This window comes from Eretmochelys imbricata, chromosome 6, assembly GCF_965152235.1.
Source record: "Eretmochelys imbricata isolate rEreImb1 chromosome 6, rEreImb1.hap1, whole genome shotgun sequence".
In the NCBI taxonomy this organism is placed as follows: domain Eukaryota; kingdom Metazoa; phylum Chordata; order Testudines; family Cheloniidae; genus Eretmochelys; species Eretmochelys imbricata.
In genome coordinates, this window is record NC_135577.1 from 8,167,818 (window position 1) to 8,192,496 (window position 24,679).

General features: G+C 47.6%; 1 protein-coding gene across 1 annotated transcript in view; it reads left to right on the forward strand.

The window, feature by feature from the left end:
* LOC144266048 (E3 ubiquitin-protein ligase rnf213-alpha-like) overlaps positions 1–24,679 on the forward strand; it is a 181,922-nt gene that overhangs the window by 129,478 nt on the left and 27,765 nt on the right. Inside the window, exons 45-59 of the mRNA XM_077819190.1 lie at positions 1,319–1,439; positions 2,807–2,907; positions 4,300–4,473; positions 7,480–7,655; positions 8,058–8,154; positions 8,264–8,378; positions 10,349–10,532; positions 14,023–14,234; positions 15,693–15,794; positions 16,218–16,433; positions 19,512–19,593; positions 20,215–20,249; positions 22,647–22,741; positions 23,014–23,164; positions 23,366–23,531. Coding sequence (XP_077675316.1) covers positions 1,319–1,439; positions 2,807–2,907; positions 4,300–4,473; positions 7,480–7,655; positions 8,058–8,154; positions 8,264–8,378; positions 10,349–10,532; positions 14,023–14,234; positions 15,693–15,794; positions 16,218–16,433; positions 19,512–19,593; positions 20,215–20,249; positions 22,647–22,741; positions 23,014–23,164; positions 23,366–23,531 — 2,027 coding nt within the window. The remainder of the gene's footprint in view (positions 1–1,318; positions 1,440–2,806; positions 2,908–4,299; positions 4,474–7,479; positions 7,656–8,057; positions 8,155–8,263; positions 8,379–10,348; positions 10,533–14,022; positions 14,235–15,692; positions 15,795–16,217; positions 16,434–19,511; positions 19,594–20,214; positions 20,250–22,646; positions 22,742–23,013; positions 23,165–23,365; positions 23,532–24,679) is intronic.

The window sequence follows — 24,679 nt, forward strand, 5'->3', positions numbered from 1 at the left end:
GCTCATCTTGTGATTCAAGGTTCAATATTTTATGTCACCTGCACACAGCTGGCTACTTGTGTTGCTGGTGCAAATCCTGCCTTTGGAAATGTGTATTTTAATATTGTAGAATTGGGTGTGTGCGCTGGAGAGTGGTTTCACCAGCTGGGACAAGAATCTGGAACAGGAACTGAGAAAGAGATGCTCAGGGGAATAGAGAACCTATCTGAGGACAGGAGACTAAAGGCTTGTCTTCACTGCCATGCTAAATCAGTTCCATTGCCATCGATGCAACGGCATCGATTTAGCAGGTCTGTTGAAGATATGCTAAATTGATGGGAGAGCACTCTCCCGTCAACGTCTGTAATCCCCCTCAATGAGAGGCAGAAGCTATGTCACCAGGAGAACATCTCCCAGCAACATAGCATAGTGTGGACACCGCTGTAAGTTGACCTAAGGTACGTCGACTTACATTACTTACGTAACTTAACTAGTGTAACTTAGATCAACTTACAGCGTCAATGTAGACCAGTCCCAAAAGAGCTTGGCTTCTTGAGCCTAACTAAACGAAGGCTGGGAGTGGATTGGGATTGCTCACTATAAATACACTGGGAGTGGGAGGGGTGACAGTAAACACCAGGGAGGGAGAAGAGCTATTGAAGCTAAAGGACAGTGTGGGCACAAGAACAAATGGGGACAGACTGGCCATGGCTGAAATTAGGCTGGAAATGAGAAGAAGGTTTCCAGTCATCAGAGAAAGGGAGGTTCTGATAGAGCCCCCAATAGAGGCAGTGGTGGGGAGCAAACACCCTAACTGGTTTGAAGATGAAGCTTGATAAATTTATGAAAAGGATTATCTGACAGGGTTGCCAGTGATAGCAGGGACTGGACTCCACAGCCCAAGTTGTCCCTTCCAGTCCTACATTCCTATTAAAACCCCAGATATTACTCGTGTCATGGCCCTTTCTCCAGAGCTTGTTCTAGCCACAAAGATAGAGCAAATCCACTCAGAAACCCTGGGCCATAATCCCACCGAGGCTTTCCAAGCTTTACACAGACAGCAGAGGAAAGGACAAAGGTTTTTTCCCCCTTTGATTCCCCCTTGTATCAGCTTCCCCTTCATTTTGTAAGCTTCCCTGAAGAGCTAGTAACAGTTGAACAGTCCCTGACTGCAAGCCATCACACCCAGCCTGAGGGGATTATGAGCTGAAGGACCGGTTTACATGTTCAGTTCCTATCTCCAGGTGGCTGGTTTTGTCCAAAGATGTGGGGAAGAATTATTTTTCCCAGCAGACAAGGCGCAGCTACTCTCAGTGAGGCAATTCTGTCTCTTTTTCAGACACCAGTGGAATTGTACCAACATCGTCTACCTGCTCATCGATCACCTGCTACACGATGAAATCAATATGGACGAGAAGCTGCTAAAGCTCGTTGTGAAGCAGTTTGTCTTCCTCTGGAATGTAGGTGTATAAAATTGTGCCCCACTGCCCCTTTGAAACCGCATGGAACGAGAGGCTACAGCCCCCTAGGACCCAGCTGAGATCGGGAGGACCGCTAGAAGAACTTTTTCATCCAAAACTTTTTTTGGAGAAACATGCAGAGTTGGCAATACCAAAATGCTTCATGTCAGTTTTTCCAAATTATTTCAGGGAAAAAATCAAAATATTTCAATTTTTTTGTTTCAATTTCAAAATTTCCTTTAATTTTACTTTTTAATACAACTAAAATGGTCGAAATCAAAACAAAATATTTCGGCTTTCTCCAAAATGTTTTGTTCCTTACTAAACAAATTTGACACAAAGCTCATTTTTCCCCAATTTTTTCGGAATTGCCAGCAAACTGAAAAATCCATTATTCACCTAGCTCTGAATAATCCATTATTCACACATCAGTTGAGGATTCACCCAACCCTGTCCTTCACCCACATGGGACGTGGTGTCCCCACAAGGGGTGAGGAGGTAGCCTGCAGGTGGACCAAGCTGCATTGACCCTGGACAGTTCCCCCACTTACCGTCCCCATCTCCTGTGCACACTACACTAAGGCCGTCTGCAGTCCTCACCCCAGAATTAGAGCCTTGCACAGGACAGAAAGTCTGTTTGGCACAGGATTTGAAAATTTGGCTTCATTCCAATTTGAAATAAAAGCTGAAAAATTCAAAATTTCCACGTTTTGATTATGATTTTCAATAGTTTTGGTATTAAGATGACACAAAATAGCATCTTGGTGTTACAGTGTAAAATATAATTTCCAGGTTTCAGGGTTTTGGTTTTCTGACAAAAAAACGAGTTTTTTTCAGGAACACAGACAACACCCATTAAAGTTTCTGTTCAGTAAATAAGCCAATTTTCTGTTGACAACATGTTTTGACCAGCCATCCTCAGCTGGTGTTCCCAGTGATGGAGATGTGTGTGTAATATTGGGCACCCAAGTTTGCAAAGTTTGGCCCCAGATCTCTCTGAAAACCTTTGCAACCTTAATTCAGCCCCGATGCTTCTGCATTATGATATAATCTTTAATTACATGATCATGTGCTATGGGTTCTGTCAGACTCCAGCCTCATTCAATGCACAGAATGAACAGTGAATGAGGGAGTGTATTTAAGTCTCTGGGCTGGGACTCAGGAGACCTGGGATCTAGTCTGGGCTCTGCCCTAGACTTCCTATGTGATCTTATACAAGACTAAAGGGGTAGAGTTAAGGTTGAATGGGCAACCTTGATTCTGGCATATCCTAACTTTTGAGAGCTTGCTTTTGCTAATGTAACTTTTTAAATACTTCTTGTATCACTTAGAATGCAATGACATGCATTATGCTTTATTTTCTGTAGTTACTGTACGATATTGAAGATGGTAAACCAGCAAAGATTTTTGAAGATGTGACAAAAGTGCTGAAGAGATGCTGCAACAATGCTGCTACCACCTACCTTGTGTAAGTCAAGCAAACAAGCAAAAAGACCGTTGTGGGTAAATTTTCAATAAGGGCATCTTTCGCAGGCAATATGTCTATTAATTACACTTGCAAGTTAACAAAAATATTGTCAGGGATTCTCAATCTTTTTCTTTCAGAGGTCCCCCCACAACATGCTATAAAATTCCATGGTCCACGTGTGCCACAATAACTTGTTTTCTGCATATAAAAGCCAGGGCCGACATTAGGGGGTAGCAAGCAGGGCGATTGCCTGGGTCTCCATGCCACAGGACTCCCCGGGAAGCCAAGCTGCTCAGGCTTTGGCTTCAGCCCTGGGTGGCAGAGTTAGGGTCCCAGGCTTCAGCCCAATGTGGTGGGGCTTCGGCTTTCTGTCCTGAGCCCCAGCGAGTCTAACACTGTCCCTGCTTGGAGGACCCCCTGAAACCTGCTTGCAGCCTCCCACATACCATGGGATACCTGACTCAGCATTCAGTGCTATACCCACACATACACAAAGCATTTTGCATTATGTACCCCATGGATGTGAACAACTCCCCCTCCTGTCAGTGCCCCCTTGTGGCTGGGTACCTTCACACCAGGCTTATTTCCCCATTTCTCCCCTCAGGCCCCTTACAACTCCCCAACAGCTCTCTTGCCTCAAAAGTATTCCTCCTTGGGGCCAATTTATTATAAAAACCTAGTGCAAAGAATCCAGAACAAGAGTCCCACAGTACATATAGACCTTAAATACCACTCTCTGGCACCTTCCACCACACTGGGGCTCTTTGTTGGTTGTCTCCTGTTCTTCTACCAGGAAAACCACGCCAGCCCTTCCAGCTGGAGTGCAACTCTTCTCTTTCCAGTATCAATGCCCACCCACACTCCCCCAGACTCTCTGCTGGGAGATCATCTTCACCAAGGGAGCATCCATCACTCCTCCTACTACACTAACTTTTCCAGCTCTCGTAGGTGGCGATGTCAGTGGGTAAGCTCCTCCACTGCTCCCCTTGCCTTCAAACCTTTCTGACCCTGGCTCTTTGGCTTGGGGAGGTCAGCCAGTGAACCCTTCTGCTGCTCCTCTGCCTTTGGCCTTTCCCCAGGAACCTCCTGCAGCTTCCTTCAGGGATGTCCTCCCTCTCTGATTCTCCCTGATCCTTTGTAGCCCCAGATACTGCTCTGCATTTTAATTGGCCAAACTGGAAGCACCTGTTCTGGTGGAGCAGCGCAGGACCTGCTTCATTTAAAGGAGCCAGCCACTCTGTGACAGTCAGGCTTATGTATATTGCCGTGGAGCTTGGGCCCAGCTATGCAAGTCTTTATTCATTATTATTTATTTTATGGACTCTGTAAGGCACAAGGCAGCGGAGAATCAGACCCCTGTGAATTGCATCTTGCTTTTGTGGTGTCTTTCAGGAAGGGTGTGAACAAATGCAAAAGCTGCCAGAACGAGATCACTGACCCGGCTGAGCTGCCCTGTGGTCACATTTTCTGCACTCAGTGCATCCGGGAGTGGAACATCAGGCAGTGCAAGATCTGCAAGAAGAGCGTCCCCGAGGATTACACGCCCACCGCCTCCCAGGTCACCAGGTATTGTACAGTTGCCTGACTCTGTGATTTGGGACACTTGTTTAGCAACTGTTAACCTGAGTTACTGACAGTTGTCCAGAATGATTGCTGCTTCTTCGGGTGATTGCTCATGTGTATTCCACAATAGGTGTGCGTGCTCGCCAAGTTTTTCCCCTAGCAGTACCCGTAGGGGAGTGCCGCTAGCGACCCCTGGAGTGGCGCCTCTATGGCGCAGTATAAGGGGCACTGCGTGCTCTCCACACCCTCAGTTCCTCCTTGCCGCCAGTGAAGGTGCATTGGAACTGCTCTACTCCAGCTTGTCTGCAGCTTTCCTCTTGAACTCTTGTTCGTTCATAGTTAGTAGTACCTGAAGTTAAAGTAGTTTAGATTAGTGTTAGTTTAGTTTAGTGCACCTGGGTCAAGGCATGCCCCGTGCCCCGGGCTTTAAGTCATGTGACACTTGCAGGCAGCCAATGCCAGTGAGTGACCCTCGTGCAGACTGTTTATGCTGTCTGGGGGAAACCCATCTCAGCTATCGCTGCAAGATTTGCAGATCTTTCAAGCCTTGGACCAAAAAAGAAAGGGACATTCAGATCCGAGCCATTCTGATGGAGTCGGCGTTGACCCTGACTCCGGTGCGCCGCTCCAAGTCAGCACCAGGTACCACGGTGTCAGTGCGCAGTGACCCTTCGGTGCCTTCCACCAGTCGGCACTGCTCCCCGTCCACGGGGCACACCAAGAAGGCTAAGAAGAGGTCTTCTCCACCGAGGCACTGGAGCAAGACCAGGGGAGAGACTAGACCCACGTTGGGCAGTTCTCGGTCCCCGTCGGCCTCCAGGCCTCCGACTCAGGTTGAGCAGAGTAGCCCGGCCCATTCAGCGCAGGCTTCCCCGGATGTCTGGGTGCCCTCCACGCCGGAGGCCCTGCAAGCAGCCCAGGACGTTATGTCTCTGCCAGTCCCGGGGCACCGCCAATGTTGGCTCCCCGGTCCAGAGGCAAGCCACTGCTGGGATCTCCGCAGTCGCCTCCTGGTCGGTACCATTCGCGGTCGAGGGAATGTTCCTGACGCCGTTCACTGCTCAGCGACCGTCCCGTGTGTAGTCCATGCCGGTCACCATCGACCCCCACCAGGTTGTCTGGCTGGGTTCCGACTGACAGGGGTTCCAGGCACCACTGCGCCTCAAGGGACCGTAGACCTCGCGAGGGGAGCGGGCCCTGTCGAGACTGAGACAGATAGCATCGGAGGTCCTCGTCTCAGAGAGGCTACCGTAGCCCATCGCGATACGGGCATCGACACCGTTCCTGCTCATCGTCTCGCCCCAGGAGCCCTCTGCGGCACCGCTCCTGCAGTCCCGGGCATCGATCGCCGGCACGAATCCGCCCACTGGAGCCGATCACAGAGCAGCTGCTACTGGCAGTACCATTCCTCCATGTCGGGATCACGGTCTCGTGGTTGGCACCATTCCCGACGCCACTGCTCCTCCCGGTCCAGGGATAGAGGCAGGTCGTACGCCAGCCCGGCCTCCCTTCGTAGCCATCCGTCGATGGGACAGGCTAGTTCGGCTGAACAGCCTGCTCCACCGGTGCCACAGCAGGCGCAGTGGCACCGGGCTCCTTGGCCGGCCCCGTGGTACCAATGGGCCCCGTGGCCCCCGATGCAGCCCCCAGTGGGGGCTCGCTCAGTGGCCGAAGCCTTGGAAAGACAGTTGGCCTCCCCTTCCCAGCCTCCCAGAAAGGAGTCAGTGGGGCATGCATCTTCAGTTCCGTGCCCGGAGGGCGACCAAGTGGTGGGACCTCCGGTACCGGTGGGTACACAGAGTACCGCACCCGCATCCTCATCCTCCCCTGATGAGGCAATTACGGCCCCTCCTCCCTCTGTTCTGCAGGAGGACTCTAAAGCCCACCAAGAGCTATTGAAAAGGGTGGCATCAAGTCTCAACCTTCAGGCCAAGGAGGTGGAGGAGCCCTCGGACTCCCTCTTCAACGTCCTATTGGCTTTGGTACCGGGCAGGGTGGCCCTCCCACTCCACGAAGGGATGGCAAAAATTTCAAATGCCTTGTGGCAAGCCCCGGCTTCCTTGCCCCCCATGTCTAAGAGGGCAGAATGGAAGTACTTTGTGCCCGCCAAGGGGCATGAATACCTGTACACCCACCTTGCCCCCAACTCCCTGGTGATTGAGTTTGTCAACCACAGGGAGAGGCAGGGCCAACCAGCCCCTACTCCGAAAAATAAAGACTGAAGGAGGCTGGACTTATTTGGAAGGAAGGTTTATTCATCCTCGAGTTTCCAGTTAAGTGTGGCGAACCATCAGGCTCTCCTGGGTCTGTATGAGTTCAATTTGTGGGGTTCTCTACCCAAATTCAAGGACTCCCTCCAGGAGTGTGACAAGAAGGAGTTCAAAGCTCTGGTGGAGGAGGATACAGCGGCTGCCAGGGCAACCCTGCAAGCAGCGTCGGATGCTGCGGATACGGCTGCAAGGTCTATGGCCTCTGCGGTGTCCATGAAAAGGGTGTCTTGGCTTCTGCTGTCTGGGCTGTCCAGTGAGGCACAGACCTCCTTGTAGGACCTCCTGTTCGATGGCAAGGCCCTGTTTGCAGAACAGAAGTCTACTCTCGGTACACACACCAAATCCTCTTAACTTTAGCAGCAGTTGTGGAGCTATGTGCATGTTTCAGCACAGAGAGATTTGTAGATTCATAGATTTTTAAGGCCAGAAGGGACCATTAGATCATAAGGCCAGAGAATCTCACCCAGTGATTTCTACATCATGCACATAACTTTGGCTTGAGCTATAGCAGATCTTTCAGAAATACATTCAGTCTTGATTTAAAGATTTTATATGATGGCAAAACCTCTTTTTCCCTTGGTAATTTGTTCCAATGGTTACTCACCCTCACGGTTAATTTTTTTTGTCTTTTTTCCACTCTCAATATATTTAGATTCATCTTCCAGCCATTATGATTTTGTCTGCTACATTGTATATTAAAACAGTGACATTTTAAAAAATAATCTTTTTCTTGCCCTAGGGAGGCAGTTGCAAATCACAACAAATTCAGGAGGAAATGCAACTCCTTCTTTGTGGAATTTGTCAGTAGTTACTGTTTTGGGGACAAAATCCCACCATCTGCAGAGATCATCAAACAACTGATTAAGTTCGTGGCTTGCAAACCTTCTAACCCAGAACATCAAGGGGTTAGAAAGGGTGAGTGATGTGTGTAACACGGGAACGGCTCGATCCCGCCAATCCCAGTTGTTCAGATATCCCGAGTCAGGCCCCAAAACTCATGACAGTGACTTTAAAATCATGAGACTGAAAAAAACAAACGCTAAATATGTGGTTCTTCCTGTGTGCCCTCTGGTGTTGGAGAATTTAGGGCAATTCACACCAGCTGGGGGTCTAGCCCCATTAACTCCAGTGGAGCTTCGGACGATTGACGCCAGCTGGGGACCTGGCCCGTTGGCTCCAGTGTAGATAGGGTCAATTCATACCAGATGGGGATTTGACCCATTGGCTCCAGTGTAGCTGTGGCTGATTCACACCAGATGCGGATCTGGTCTCATGCTCAAAAAGAAAAAAGTAATCCGTTCTACTCTTTGGTTTCAGTGTACAAACCAACGAGTGACTTGTCGCCCTTTGAAGAGTGCATGGACCCGAGTCCTACTGTCAAGTCCTCCCTTTTGAAAATGCTGCTTCGGTGCAGGTTAGTTCCAGCGCTTCCTCCCAGCCAGATTAACTATATTAACTATATTTCACTCACAGATTCACGATGGGTATATTCAGTTTTATAAGTTACGTCCATTTCCTCCTAGACTAGACGATGTGAAGGAACACCTGGAAGGGTATCTCTCCAGGATGGAGGAAGCGTTATCATTAAATCAAAGCAGTCGTGATGATTTCTATTTCATGGCAGTACGCTGCTTTGAGGTGAGTCCCATGAGTGGGGTGTCTGTGGATAAATGTAGATGTTTTATTACATCCATAATAACTATGTTAAAAGAACACTTAAGGTTGCAAAGTCAAGTACTTGAATGTTAGGAAATGCTAAAACTAAGGTTACCTGTGCAGTCTTCACTTGATCCTCATGTGTTCTGTCATATTCCTTATGGTATAGTCTGCAATTACATAATCACATACTATTTTTTTCCACAGAATCCCTGCCTCATTCACTGTATGAATAGTTACTCAATATTTTTCTTATTATTTATGTATTTATTTATTTATTTGTATTATTGTAGTGCCTAGGAGTATTAGTCATGGACTATGATCCATTGTACTAGGTGCCCTAGCTTATTCTCTGCACACCATCCAGACCCTGCTCTGAATACAAAATTATTACTACTGAGGTGTTCTCACTATGGTATCAGAGTGCTTCACAAACGTTAATGAATTGATCTTCACAAAATTGATCTTCACTACACCCCTGTGAGATTAGGTAATATTATTTTGTCCATTTTATAGCTGTCGAACTGAGACACAGAGAGATTAAGGCCAAATTGTGAAACATCTCCACTAATTTTGGGTGCCCAATTTTAGATCCTCAGGGACTGACAAGCAGAGTACTTAGCATTTTATAGCATTTTTTATGTTGTGTGACAGGGTCAGGCGATATGGCTACAAGAGAGTGGTCGAAGGTAGATACATTAGTTCCAGGTTAAGCAGGTCCCTTTTCCCTGGATAAAATAACAGGGACTATTCCAGAACACTCAGGAACTTTCTAGAACTAATTAAGGCAGGCAGGCTAATCAGGACACCTGGTTTAAAAAGGCTCTCACTCCAGTTAGTGAGGTGTGTGTAAGGAGCTGGGAGTGAGAGGACATGCTGCTGGAGGACTGAGGAGTACAAGCATTAACAGACATGAGGAGGAAGGTCCTGTGGTGAGGACAAAGAAGGGGTTGGGAGGAGGCCATGGGGAAGTAGCCCAGGGAATTGTAGCTGTTGCGCAGCTGTTCCAGAAGGCACTCTAGACAGCTGTAGTCCGCAGGGTCCTGGGCTGGAACCCAGGGTAGAGAGCGGGCCTGAGTTACCCCTAAACCTTGCAACTCCTGATCCAACACAGGAGCTTCCACCAGAGGGGAGTTCTCTGGGCTGTTCCCCGACCCACAAGGTGGATCATCAGAAACTGCGGGGGTTGTTCTTACTCTTTTTTTCCCCCATGCTGGCCAGTGATGAGGTTACCTGAGTGAATGGCAGATTTGAGCCACGAAAGTGGCCAAACTGAGGGCTACTGTGAATCTCTGAGGCGAGCAAAATCTGCCAATAAACACACGACCCACCAAGGTAGAGGAGGAACTTTATCACAGTTCATACACAGCTCCCGTTGACCTCAGTTGCAGCTGTGAGCACTCAGCATTTCTACAAGTCAGACCCAGGTACCTCATGTTGGGCACCCAGAAAAGGAGAAACACAATTAATGGCCAGTTCTCCCATTTTCAGAAATAACTTAGTACTTAGGAGATTAAATCTCACTGACTTTCAAAGAGACTTAGGGGAAATTTTTCAGTAGTGCCTAAGTCATTTAGGAACCTAAGTCCCACAGCCTTTAAGTGACCTTTGGCTCCTAAATCACGTTGGCATTTTTGAAAATTTTACCCAGAGGCTCTTAGGAGCTGGGAAGCGGGGAGAGGGGCTGGAGCAGAAGATGGCGGGGTAGATACAAGGTGGGGAGAGGCAGATGGGAGACTGTTATTTTTAATCCAGTGGCATTATTTCAAAATGATCAGGTTCAGAACAATTTTATATTTTGTAGCCTTTAAGGTTATTGTCTGCTGTGTGGTGTGAGGGGAAAGGAAAAGTTGAGTCACAAAAATACAGATGGCCCAACCAACTGCATCTCCTTTACACAGAAGTACTATCTCTTCACTACTTTACATTTTTTAAAATTCTTTCTTGAACAGGATTTTATGTATTCCTCCTATGAAGAAGACGCCAGCCAGCATTCGGAGCACTTGCTCTCCATTGCAGTTCTGTCTGCTCCCAGCTCTGCCACTCTCACCAGCATTGAAAACCTGCAGTTCATTGCTAAGCTCCGACTCACCATCAGTAACGTTGCATCTGTGCTTGGCAGACAGCTGCCAAGTGGTAAGTGGAGTTTCTAACTGTTTTCCAGTTGTACTGGACATCAGGAAAGATTGGTTAGAGAACCATTTAGCTCCATGGATGTTGTTTGCTTTAAGAGTTGTGTTTGTCCAGAGTAATTTCTATGTGTAACCGTTCTGCCAGCTGGAGTTGGCAGCAATAAGGGCCAGCCAGGTTCAATATCTAGGGCTTCCTTCTGATGATACATTACAGAACTGGCTCAAGCACCCACCAAGGAATCTGGGAAAATTACACACCACCTGTTAGGGAGCTTATTCCTTCACCCACTTACTTCCCTGGTCCTTCTCGCACGAACAGAGAGCAACAATACCCGAAGTCCAAAGGTGCAAACAATTTGATGTTTATTGGGGTGAACTTCCAGCAAGCATGATTCCAGTTTCCTTCCTTAGTGTCCCCCTTCCCAGCTCTGACACCACAGAGCCTTACACCTGTGTCCCTGTTCCCATTCCTGCCCTTAGCCAAACATGATTCCAGTTTCCCACCCCCATTCCCTGTTCCCCCTTTAGCAAAACATTATTTCAATTTCCTTACCCCCATTCCCTGTTCCCATTTCCCACCACCCACTTCCTGATTGACTGCAGACTATATAGTAAAACTTGAGTTCTGCTTAGCTATACCTTAACCAATCATTTTCCTGAAATTTAACTCACCAATCCCTAACATATTGTAACATGATTATGTAACCCATTATATCCCACCACCTTAATTAGTTTACACCCAGCAAAATTCATTATACAGCAGACAGAAACAATCACAGAACCAGACAGAGATTATACAGACAAACAATAGCAAAGTGGGAACTATAATGACAGAACAATACAGAAGTGAGGATTTCACATCCCAGCTATTGATAAGTGAGTTCTTGCCAGACAGGATGCTATCAAACTAAGTTTCCTTTTACATCTTCTAGGCACTTCCCTTTCTCTGGAGGTGACAGGCACTATCAGGACAGGATTGTATTCCTAACAGCCCAATAGCACCTTCTTTCAATGTGACTAGTTTGGAATGTGAGGATATGACCGGTCGCTTCCCATCTTATGGCTGCCTCTGTTGCTTAGCCAAAGGCGTTAGCCAAAGAACAGGGCCTCAGACTGTCACAGTAAGAGAAGGACCTTACACTGGCAGACAGTGATTTTGATTCTTTCTTTTGTACCTCTATAACTAGCCAAGTGATAAGAATACACCTAAATTCTTAGAGTACAGGCCTTTACAGACAGGCCTGAATATCTATATCCTAACACCACCTCTGGGTGCCCAACTCACAGTTGTTGTCCCTGGTCATTGACGACCAAGATTTCAGAGGTGCATTCGCCTGAGTTCACCTCCCACCCATGGGGCAGAAGGCACTGGGCAATGCCTCAGCTATCACTCCACCATCAGCCACTCACTTTGCTGCTGCTCAGTGCGCCATCAGCCGCTTACTCCGCAAGCTCACTCCACTATTGGTCACTCTGTCAGCTGCTCACTCCTATATCAGCTGCTCTGCCATCACTCATTCCACCACTGCCCTCTAGTGCAACCTCTGAAATATCTTGAGGTCCCCCCACTTAACACAGCTCTCAGTGATTTCAGCTGTTACAGGGGGAGCCTCATTGCTAGGGCAGGCTGGGCAGTCACTTTTACCAGAGACGCTGTCCCATAGCAGCTCTAAAGCTTGGACCTGGTTATCAGTGATTTCAGCTCTAGGGATCCAAAACAAAAGACTCTCAACTGAATCTTAATGAGCTCTGTCATTAAACAGTGGAGCGGGGGAAGGACAAATGGTGTCTAGGACCCTTAGAGCCCACGCCACCATGTACAGACACCTGTCCTCATTCTCTCACCTCTGCACTGGGCTTTGGCACCTCTACCACAGCTTAGCAAATGCAGTTCATTTGAGGGAGAACTCCTCAATCAGGGTATGCCAAGCACAGATCTTCTGCCCTTTATGCACACAACAAGGATGCCAACACTTTATCACTCCTGCACCCAAAACCAAAGTGATTTGCAACCCAGCACCAGCTAAAATTGATCATTTGGGCAAAGCGGCTCCATCATGCTGCGCACCTAGGCAGAGTGGGTGTGTCCATGCAAACAAAGTCGGCTCCTGAAGTCCTCTTCCCCAACTCACCGCTCGATGTCAGGGGAGAGCTCATTCAGACCCTGCTTACAGATGTTTCTGAATCGGAATATTTCATACATGAAATATTTCGAAATTTTGACTTTTCTTCATGATTTGAACAATACAAATTTAGAAATGTGAGAATTTCCCACAGAACAGAAATTCCATTTTCCAACAAACTCTGATCATTACTGAAAATTACAACTTTAAATGGCAAGATGTACAGAAGTGTGTGGTACCTACAATAATAAGTGTCCCACTTCTGTATGGCCAGCACATTTACCCAGCTGACTTTCATGAAATGATCTTTCCTCCCAATCTCACTTGGTATGAGGTCACCAAATTAAAAGATAGGGTAAAAGCTTCTTTAAATATTTTTAAAGTATTTACATCAAGAATAGATTTCTCTTTCTCAAAGCGCTGCTGTAGCTCAGCCAGGAGTTATTGGGCCAGATGCAGGAATCACTGGGGGAAATTCTCTGGCCCGGGTTATTCATAGATTCACAGATCAGAAGAGATTATTGTGATCATCTATGACAGGTTTCAGAGTAGCAGCCGTGTTAGTCTGTATTCTCAAAAAGAAAAGGAGTACTTGTGACACCTTAGAGACTAACCAATTTATTTGAGCATAAGCTTTCATGAGCTACAGCTCACTTCATCAGATGAATAAAGTGGAAAATACAGTGAGGAAGTTTTTATACCCACAGACCATGAAAAAATGGGTGTTTATCCCTTCATTTGTATCTGTACAAGTTTTTTTCATGCAGTTGATAGATTTCCACTCCATACGGCTAAATGCAGTACCTTGCATAATGACAGGTTTCAGAGTAGCAGCCGTGATCATCTAGTACAGCATAAGCCACAAAACTTCCCCCAAATAATTCCTGGAGCAGAGCTTTAAGAAAAATATCCGATCTTGATTTACAAGATTATGTAGGAGGTGGACTGGATGGACACAATGGGCCTTTTTTACCTAAGAATTGGTGACTCTGTAAAAGTATCTGACCTCTCTGAATGCTGTAGGTTCTGCCAGACCAAACTCGCTGTTGCCATAAAATTAATGGTGGCCACATTTAGTCCTACAGGGTGAATTTTATCCATGAAGCAATTTTCTACTGGGAGGTGGTATTGCATTTTATACCTGTAAATCTTCACTTCAGAAGGGTTAATGGAAGGACTGTTCCTTCTGGTTCAGATGAAGTGTATCTATTCAAATGGCGTCTTTCTTGACTTTCTCCTTTTTTCGCTTTTATCTTAAATACTATGGTAACATTACTGCAGGGATTTCATTGCATATGAGCTTTGAACAACTGTGAAGCTAGACAGCAATATTGCATTGGTTTGGGGCTAATACTGAACTCTGCTTGGCAGCTGCAGACCAGAATACAGGGACCAGTGCTGAAACTGCAGAGAAACAGTCCCAGCTTGTGAATTCAATGAAAAATCTGGTTGAAAAGGCCCAAACACCTTGGCCTCAAATATTCCTTATTAGAAATCTTTGTAATTTCTATGGGATGAACATAATGCAGCAGATTCTTCAGCAAGAGCAGTGGATTTTACCCAGAGGGATTGAGACTTCACAGGTAAGCGACTTCCAAAGGTGACAGAATTTTATGCTTAACAGAAACTGTATGAATGGTTTTCATCTCCTTTCTATGGGATGGTAAATTCAAGAGCTTTGTATTCACATGAAAGCAATTTTGTACTTCCTGATAAGCAAAAAAATGTTCCCACACATGGAATTGCTAAAATATTACCTTTGTGCTTTTGAGTTTTACTTTCAAAATGATTTTGGTATTTAGATTGAGAGCTCTTTGTGGCAGAGACCATGGCTGTCCCTAGGGAGATGCAGGGCCCAGGACATAGGCGCTGAGCTTCTAATCTGCTGGGGGATGCTCCCCCTGCCCTGCCTCTTCCTGATCCCACCCCACCCCACCCTGCCTCTTCCCATCCCTGGTCCACCTCTTCCCTGCCCAGTCCCTACCCCCTTCCCCCGGCCCCGAGCATGCTGCACCCTCGCACCTCTCCCCTCCTTCTCAGCACCTCCTGACGCCATGGGTGAAACATCTGATCCGCGTTAGGCGCTGAGAGGGAGAGGGAGGCACTGATTGACTGGGGCCCGCCGGCAGGCAGGAGATGCTGGGGAAAGGGGGAGGTTCTGAAAGGGGTTGGCCACCACTCACCTCCTTACCCTCCCCCCCCAACTGCCTGCCTCCTCACCCCCCTCCCAGCTGTCCTCCTGCCGCTCGCCTCCCCGTTCGCCTCGTCACCCTGCTCGTCCGCCCGCTTCCCACCTCACCTCTCCGCCCGCCTTCTCACGATTTTATCCAAGCGTGGGGCCCGGGGCAGTCGCCCCAATTCGCCATACCCAAGGGACGGCTCTGGCAGAGACAGTCTCTCAGTACATGTCTGTCCAGCACCTCGCACAATGGGGTGCTGATCTCAACTCCTGTAGGCAGGTCTCCGCTTAAAACTCTGTAGCGGTAGAGCTGCAGCTCTGTTGTAGCACATTAATGAGGATGCTATACACTGACGGGAGAGCCCGTCGGTGTAGTTAATCCACCTCCCCAACAGGTGGTTCTACGTCAGCAGGAGAGGCTCTCTTGCTGACATAGCGCTGTCTACATGGCGGGTTAGGTCGGCATAATTACGTCGCTATGGGGGGGTATTTTTCACACCCTGAGCAACATAGTTATACTGATCTAGGTCTATAGTGTAGTCCAGACTTTTGTATTTGTGCAGCACCCAATGCAAATGGGGCACTGATGTCAGTCGCTGTGTGTCTGGGCAATGCCTGGCACTATGGGCCCCAATCAAGACAGGGGCTTTTAGACACTGCCATAATACAAATAATAAAACAATACATAAAATGAGAATAATAATAATAAAATACATGAAAAACATTTTGATTAGCCTTCAAATGTAACTGGTCTAATAGGATTCATTAGTGACCTCTCGGTGTAGAATGATGTACCTTAATAAATAAGTACATAAATGGTACATGAACAGCTTTGTAATAACAAAAGTATTTATTTCTTTAGGACATAAAAATGAGCTCCAATACACCACTGATACTTGTGACTATAGAAAAAGCAAGAGGCCACAGTAAAAACACAGACTCTGAAGAAGCCAAGCAACTAACAGTGAGTGTCTGTTTTCTATTTTAATGGAACACGGTTTGGTTTGTGATTCTGTACAAGTGAAATTCACCCCTGTACAGAGAGCCAGCACAATTTATACACCAGCAGAGGATCTGCCATGTAGGATCTGAATGGGACTTAACTGGTGCCTAAAGTAGTTATAGGGCATGTGCCTTTAGGGACTGAGCTTCCCAGACAGAGTCTCAGGAGAGGTGCTGTGAATCTCTTGTTGTTATCACAGCCAGTTGGAACCAGACATAGAACAAGCTTCTATGCACTGAGCAATCACTGAACACCACACCTTGGTCTTGTGCTGAATTTCACCCTGATTATGAAACACCACAGAGATCGGTGTGACCCTCTGGAATGAAATGTGAAAAGTGGAACCCATTAAACCCCTCTCTGTTTTATTTGTTTGTCATTTAGGCCATTATAAAGCACATGGAGAGACTCCTACAAGCATCGCTGCCATCAGAAGAATCCATAGAAAACAAATTGGAAAAGATCATGAGTGACGTGAGCAGCCAGGAAAACGCAACCTTGCTGGAAGTGGTGCTGCATACTGCTCTCATGCTGACCCTGTCCCAGAACCCACTCACCGAGCTGTTCAAATCCATCTGCTTCCAGCCCAGCGCTGTCAAGGTGAGTCAAAAGCTTTTTCTGCAAAGAGTGAGTGTATCCTTCCTCTGCTTCGGCAGCTCTGTGGCGTCAGTGCCCTCATCCTCTTGACACCACCAGCCCTAAACCTAGCACCGGCTGGGGACTACATCTGTCTGCAGTGTCAGTTACAGCAGCTTTTGGGTGTAGGAGGAACTTACGATCAGTCCCTAGAAATACAGATATGTTTGAAATCATCTGAAATCATGGCCATCTCACCTGCACCATACTTTGCTTTTGAGTCTCATCCCTTTCTCTTAACTCAGTCACTAACCAGAGACTGGCTTTTCTGTTCCAAGCCCCCCCAAAGTCACTATTTGCATTTCCCCGCCTCTACAATGACGAATGCTGGGGATATGTGCATGTCAGCACCTGCCTGAGGTTCTGGGGGCTCCAGGGAAATAGTATTCATCGAATTTCAAGCCAGAAGAGACCATTATAACCATCTAGTCTGACCTCCTCATAACCCAAGCCAGAGAATCTCAAACAGTTACCCGTTTGGCGCCCTGGATTAGCTGCCTGCAGGCCTGACCATCTGTGTGTGTCTGTTTGCAATGAAACATTATATTATTGTCACCTGATAAAATTAGATTTTCTTGTTGAAATCAAATGGGAAATCACAATTTGCACAGATCACTGGGCTAGATGCAGGAATCGCTGCATGAGATTCTCTGGCCTGTGCTATGCAGGAGGGCGGGCTGGGTGATCAGAAAGGTCCCTCCTGGTCTTAGCATCGATGACTCTTTCCCTTTGCGCTCATCTAATCAGCTTTCCAAGTTCTGGCACCAGATTCCCAGGGGACGAATACTGTCTTTATTCAGGCTGAGAAAGCCACATAGCACACGGGAATGAAAATCTGCACTTGGGACGAAAAGGGAGAATATGGCAAGAAGCTAGGTTGATGTAGCACAAACAGCTTCTTTTATTGACAGAGTGCCATAGAGGGGTGTCGCATATCAAAGGTAAGTAAGTTGTACAAGGTCGGTGGAGTAATATCTTGCATTGGACCAACTTCCGTTGGTGAACAAGACAAGTCAAAATCATGCCTCTCCCCAAGAGAAGTTGGTCCAATAAGAGATGTTATGCCACCCAGCTTGTCTCTCAAAGGGAAATAAGACACACCCCTTGTGAGAATTGATGTGGCCTAGCCAGCAGCCTGCTTTGGAGGCTGAGCACTTTGACAGGACCATTTTGCTTTATGATTCCGTACCGGTATTTTATTATGCATTCAGAGGGGCGGTGTCATCGAGGGGATTGGGCACTGGACTAAGACTCAGGTTTCCTGGGTTCTGTTCCCAGCTCTGCCACAGACTCCCTGGGTGACTTGGGCAAGTCACTGCACCTTTCTTATCCTTAGTTTCCCCTCTCACCTCTTGTCTATTTATATTGTAAGCTCATTGGGACAGGGATTGTCTCATTATGTGTCTGTGGGCACCTGGCACAACAGAGTCCCAATCTTGGTTGCTGTGTGTCTGTCCAGCGCTTGGTGCAATGAGTTCTGATCTTAGTCACTGGGCATCTGTGCAGCGCCTTCCCCAAACAGAACCCCAGTCTTAGTCACTTCATGTCTGTGCGATACAATGAGGTTCTGATCTTAGCCACTGTGCATTTGGGCAGTGCCAAGAACCAAACCTATATCCCCCGAATCCCCATCCAACGCTCTATCCACAAGCCCTTCATAGAATCATAGAATATCAGGGCTGGAAGGGACCTCAGGAGGTCATCTAGTCCAACCCCCTGCTCAAAGCAGGACCGATCCCCGACTAAATCATCCCAGCCAGGGCTTTGTCAAGCCTGACCTTAAAAACTTCTAGGGAAGGAGATTCCACCACCTCCCTAGGTAACGCATTCCAGTGTTTCACCACCCTCCTAGTGAAAAAGTTTTTCCTAATATCCAACCTAAATTTCCCCCACTGCAACTTGAGACCATTACTCCTTGTTCTGTCATCTGCTACCACTGAGAACAGTCTAGAGCCATCCTCTTTGGAACCCCCTTTCAGGTAGTTGAAAGCAGCTATCAAATCCCCCCTCATTCTTCTCTTCCACAGACTAAACATCCCCAGTTCCCTCAGCCTCTCCTCATAAGTCATGTGTTCCAGTCCCCTATTCATTTTTGTTGCCCTCTGCTGGACTCTATCCAATTTTTCCACATCCTTCTTGTAGTGTGGGGCCCAAAACTGGACACAGTACTCCAGATGAGGCCTCACCAATGTCGAATAGAGGGGAACGATCACTCCCTCGATCTGCTGGCAATGCCCCTACTTATACATCCCAAAATGCCATTGGCCTTCTTGGCAACAAGGGCACACTGTTGACTCATATCCAACTTCTCGTCCACTGTAACCCCTAGGTCCTTTTCTGCAGAACTGCTGCCGAGCCATTCGGTCCCTAGTCTGTAGCGGTGCATGGGATTCTTCCATCCTAAGTGCAGGACTCTGCACTTGTCCTTGTTGAACCTCATCAGATTTCTTTTGTCCCAATCCTCCAATTTGTCTAGGTCCCTCTGTATCCTATCCCTACCCTCCAGCATATCTACCACTCCTCCCAGTTTAGTGTCATCTGCAGACTTGCTGAGGGTGCAATCCACACCATCCTCCAGATCATTTATGAAGACATTGAATAAAACCGGCCCCAGGACCGACCCCTGGGGCACTCCACTTGATACCAGCTGCCAACTAGACATGGAGCCATTGATCACTACCCGTTGAGCCCGACAATCTAGCCAACTTTCTATCCACCTTATAGTCCATTCATCCAGCCCATACTTCTTTAACTTGCTGGCAAGAATACTGTGGGAGACCGTGTCAAAAGCTTTGCTAAAGTCAAGGAACAACACATCCACTGCTTTCCCTTCATCCACAGAGCCAGTTATCTCGTCATAGAAGGCAATTAGATTAGTCAGGCATGACTTGCCCTTGGTGAATCAATGCTGACTGTTCCTGATCACTTTCCTCTCCTCTAAGTGCTTCAGAATTGATTCCTTGAGGACCTGCTCCATGACCTCTTTCTTCTGCTCTGCCCCAGTGCTGTAGTAAAGGTGTCCAACTGTGGTTTGTTTACCAGGGGACCTACCTTCCGACCATGCCGGGCGACCTTCTCTTTGATGTGACGAATTGGAAACACAATCCTGGAGAAAAACTGTGGAGTAAGTCTCAGAAAAACTTAATATCAATATTTTCCCTGGCTGCTTTTAAATGCCTCATTATTGTAATACAAGGTATGTTTTCTAAGAGGCAGTCATTTGGCTTAACCCTAATGGTGTCTACATATGGAGGTGTTCCTATGCCACCTCATTTCCAAGCCACTGCAAAACAGGGCAATGCTGCGACACAGCTGAGTCTTGCTTGACAGAAAAGTGCTGTGAGGCTGTAGGAACTGGTCTTAAATTAGAGCAAGGTTGGGGCAAGGTCTGTCAGTCTTGGCACAAGGGTTGGGTAATGGCTGGTTAAAACCAGCTATGTCCCTCCAGTCTGGTCCTGCACTGACCATTTTTCAGACTGACCAAAAATCTGGTTTAGAATGTTGTTTCACAAAGTCATTTTTTACAGAACCAGGAAGTTTGGGACCAGGTCCCCAGCTGATGTAAATGAGCTGTAGCTCCAATTCCATGGGACCAGATCCACAGCTGGGGAGGATCGGTTGTCACTCCATCGGAGTCGCTGGGGCTGTGCTGATCCACCCCAGCTGAGGTTCTGGTGCGTTATCATTAGTGTTGTTTTTGTGACTGTACCAGTAGCTGATTGGTCTGATTCCCTCTCACACACAGGATGCCGATGTGGGCAGCACTGGCGCATTGAAGACGTAAGTGTCTCTTCGTAGCTATTGTTTGTTGCAGATGTATCTTCAGTCTCTTGCTGCGTCTCTGTTTCTGGAATGTACATGTAGATTTCTCAGGACAGGACTACTTGCCACTTTGACAAGGATCCGGAGGCCAAAGCTGACTCCAAGCCTGATCTTCCTACATAGAAATATGCACTTAAATTGCACCTAAACTTTCACGTTAGGGCTGATGTAGTGTCTGGGCTTGAGAATTTCACTGCTGTGCATCCAAGCTAGTCTCCTGTGATACAAGAATTTCATATCCAAACCCGTATCTGCATGTAGCCCCTTCCTGTGGCACCCCCCCGCCCACTTCCACAAGAATGGTAGAGCCCCTCCGTGGGAGCTGAACCTGCCTCCTCCAGAGCTAAAAGCACAGTTCTTTCCTGCCTGAGCCAAAAGACCCACCTTTCTTAGCCCAGGCTGTAGCAGGCTCGTCAACCTCTATGTACGGTATGTCCATCCCTAGAGCTGGGCAGGGCACCACGCTGGTAAGTGTGGGTTGCATGTGTAGATGTGTCTGTATAGACAGTTACTGAAGATAAAGAGTTCCATGGCATGGCCTATAAGAGCAAAACATGTGGTATTTGTAAAGTTAGTTGCTTTTGCCCTGAAAATGCCTTAGGCCCAGATTCACAAAGGAGTTAGGCGTTGTGACATTGCATGTCGCAACACCTAACTTTTGGTTGCAGTAGTGAGATCCACAGGAGCCCGAGTTAAGCGCCTCACTCCCTATACAATGCATGGACAGAAACAGGCATGGGAATGTGACACACCAAGCTAGCATGCTAGGCAAGGAGCTGCCTAAGCCAGCCAAGAGGAGATGCTGATCAGTGGAGTAGGTGCTAAGCCCTTCCCCCCTCACAGAGGTAGGTGCCTGGTCCAGGCTGCAGGGAGGCACCAGCCTAGCTCTGCCTAGTGCTAGGGAACCCCTCCCCTAGAGTCAGGGGGCTTAGGTGCCTAAGTCGTTTCTGGGTCCACACAAAGACTGAGATTTTCACTACTGTGCATCCAAGCTAGTCCCCTGTGATACTAGAGTTTCATCATATCCAAAGCTGTACGTGTATGAAGCCTGTGTCACTCCACACAAAACAAACAGAGGAGGAGGTGGTGGTGAGAAGGAGTTTGCAGTCCAGTGATTAGAGAGGTGGGAGATCCCAGGGTCCAGTCCCCTTGTTCCAGTGACTCATTGCTTAGCCACAGCTGAACAGCGTCACCAGGAGAGATTGAGGGAGCCCCATCAGATTATCCCATAGCTCAGTGACTAGGGCACCCTCCTGAGAAGTAGGAGCCCCCAGGTCAAATCCTTTGGGCCAAGGAGACAATTAAACCTGGGCTTTTCACACTGGGGCTGAGTGCTCTAACCACTAGGCTGAAAGGTGTGAAGGAACCTTCTCCTCTGGCTAGGTTTTGAACCAGCTCCTTTTCCTGTCTTCCCCCAGTTCGTGGGTCGCTCTGGGGCTGAAGCAAGAGATCAGTATTTGGACAGCTAGCGCGGGGCAGCAGTGCACGTGCCCAGGGTTAGAAACTTCAGCACTGAGGGAACTTGTATCCTGAACACAGAGGCGCTCAGTGAGTGTAGATATCTACAGGGTTAGGTGATAGCAGAGCAGGAGTTTTGTGGCTCGCCGTGATGCCTGAAATTGGGACTTAGCCATGAAGTGTCTTGGTGGATCTGGGCCTTCCCGACTGCAGGTCTTAGTTCCCTGCACCTAATCCTCCTCCTCCTCCTATCTAACAACATGGTTTTAAACACTGACCGAGCTGGTTTTGCCTTGCCACTAGCAGTCATGCTCATTCAGCGTACATTTGGTGAAACCACAGCTTTATACACACAAAGGGAGCTAGGCACCCCCCACCCCAAATTTCAGTGTGTTTGGGGAGCCTGGGGGCTTGTCTACATGGCCATTTTGTGCGCAGCAAGCCATGGTTTGAATGTACAGCACACAGTCCTGCACACTGTCACCGTGTGGACGCTGCTGCCTCTTGTGCACTAAAAGTTCTGTATCATGCTTGGACGTCCTGCTGAGTCAACAGCACTTTTAGCGTGCGGGAGCAGGCGCCACGCAGACAGTTGGTGCGTGTACATTCACACCCCAACCTCCCGTGCACCGAGGGGCTGTGTAGACAAGACCTAACTCCACTAGGCTACTTTGAGGACATGATCCTACACACAAGGCCAGTATATTGCACACTCACTGTCTTTCCTGTTCACTCTTCCGAACATTTCTGCCTCCAGTGGTTTGTGCAACGTCTGTTTCTTGCTCAGCTGCAGAGAGTGGTGCTGTCTGGCTAGCAGCTGAGCAAATCACCGTACAACTGTTGCATTGCTGGTTCTTTATAAAGTGACTAATGCTGACATTATTCCTGTGACAACAGTGCGGACGGCCCTATGTTATTGTCAAGTGTCTGTGTGGCTCCGAGATCGGTGGGACTGATCACAAACCTGTGGAGGGATTTGAGGAAGTAGATATGTAAGTTTAAAATCATTGCATGTAACCTAAAAGGAATGAATGGGACTGTGTCAACTTAAACCCATATTGCTGTCTGGGTATTGTTTACCGGGGTGAACTATAGGGGAAATTTCATTGAAAGTTCAAAATTCCAATGCTTTTCCCCTACCCCAGTCTGACCCCATGGTCACTACAGTTGTGAACTGGTTAGGGTGAAACACTGAAAAAATACAAGATTTTGGGAGAAAAGTCTGATCTCTGACTGTCAAATGAGTTGTGGTTTTTTAATACAGCACGAAGGATAAAACAGAGAGAGGCTACGTGCTGGGGAGTCCGTCCTCACGGAACAAAGAGACCGAGAGGGATCTGCCTGCAGCCTCAGTCTGCATCGCCAGAGCACTGCTCCATTCTTCAATGCTACTGGGGACTTTTACCGATAGACAGGTGGGAAAACAAATGCCCCTGGCAAAACATCTGTCTGTCTGTCTGTCTGTAGTAACTGATCAGTGTTACACACCACTAACAGGCTATAAATTGTAATGGTAATTTTGTCTGACTTATACATTGCCTTTGTGGAGGTGTCTGTACAATTAAGAGGGGAAATCCTTCCTCAGAGCTAAGCTATGGAAATACTTTGCCTTCTAGTCCATTTTGGAGCTAATGAAAGTGAAGCCCCAGGACTCAGAAAAGTTCTTTTTGGACCACCTTGAAAAAGACATCCAGTTCCTAGCAGAGTCACTAAGTGGAATCATAGACGATGCAATGACGACAGTCCACCTATTCCTCAGATGCATGCTCGACAGCACAGCAGGTAAAGAAACGCCTCGTTTTAGGGGCTGTTTTTTTGTTGTTGTTGGTTTTTGGTTTTTTTGCTGCTGCTGCTGTAGTTATGACAAAATGTACAGTGAATTTGAGCAAGGGGCATTTTAACACAGCTAAATGCAGGGTTACACATCTAGGAACAAAGAGCCTAGGTCAGACTTACCAGGTGGTGGTCTGTACCCTGGAAAACTGGAGGATTGGGCCAAAAGAAATCTGATGAGGTTCAAAAGGACAAGTGCAGAGTCATGCACTTAGGATGGAAGAAACCCATGCACCGCTACAGGCTGGGGACCGACTGGCTAAGCAGCAGTTCTGCAGAAAAGGACCTGGGGATTACAGTGGACGAGAAGCTGGATATGAGTCAACAGTGTGCCCTTGTTACCAAGAAGACTAATGGCATATTGAGGGGCATTAGTAGAAGCATTGCCAGCAGACTGAGGGAAGTGATTATTCCCTTCTATTTGGCACTGGTGAGGCCACATCAGGAGTACTTCGGGCACCCCACTACAGAAAGGATGTGGACACACTGGAAAGAGTCAAGTTGAGGGCAACAAAAATGATCAGGGGACTGGCGCACAGGACTTACGAGGAGAGGCTGAGGGAACTTGGCTTATTTAGTCTGCAAAAGAGAAGAGTGAGGGGGGATTTGAGAGCAGTCTTCAACTACCTGAAGGGGGTTCCAAAGAGGATGGAGCTCGGCTGTTCTCAGTGGTGGCAAACGACAGAACAAGGAGCGATGGTCTCAAATTGCAGAGGGAGAGGTCTAGGTTGGATATTAGGAAACACTATTTCACTAGGAGGGTGGTGAAGCACTGGAATGGGTTACCTAGGGAGGTGGTGGAATCTCCATCCTTGGAGGTTTTTAAGGCCCGGCTTGACAAAGCCCTGGCTGGGATGATTTAGTTGGGGTTGGTCCTGCTTTGAGCAGGGGGTTGGACTAGATGACCTCCTGAGGTCTCTTCCAACCCTAATCTTCTATGATTCTATGACTTTGAAAAGAACATAGGGTCATGGTGGAAACCAACTGAACATGAGCTCCCAGGGCAGTGCTGCTGCTAAGGGAATTAATGCAACCACTGGATATATAAAAGTAGCGGAAGGGAGATGGCATTACCTCTGTATACAGCACTGGTGAAG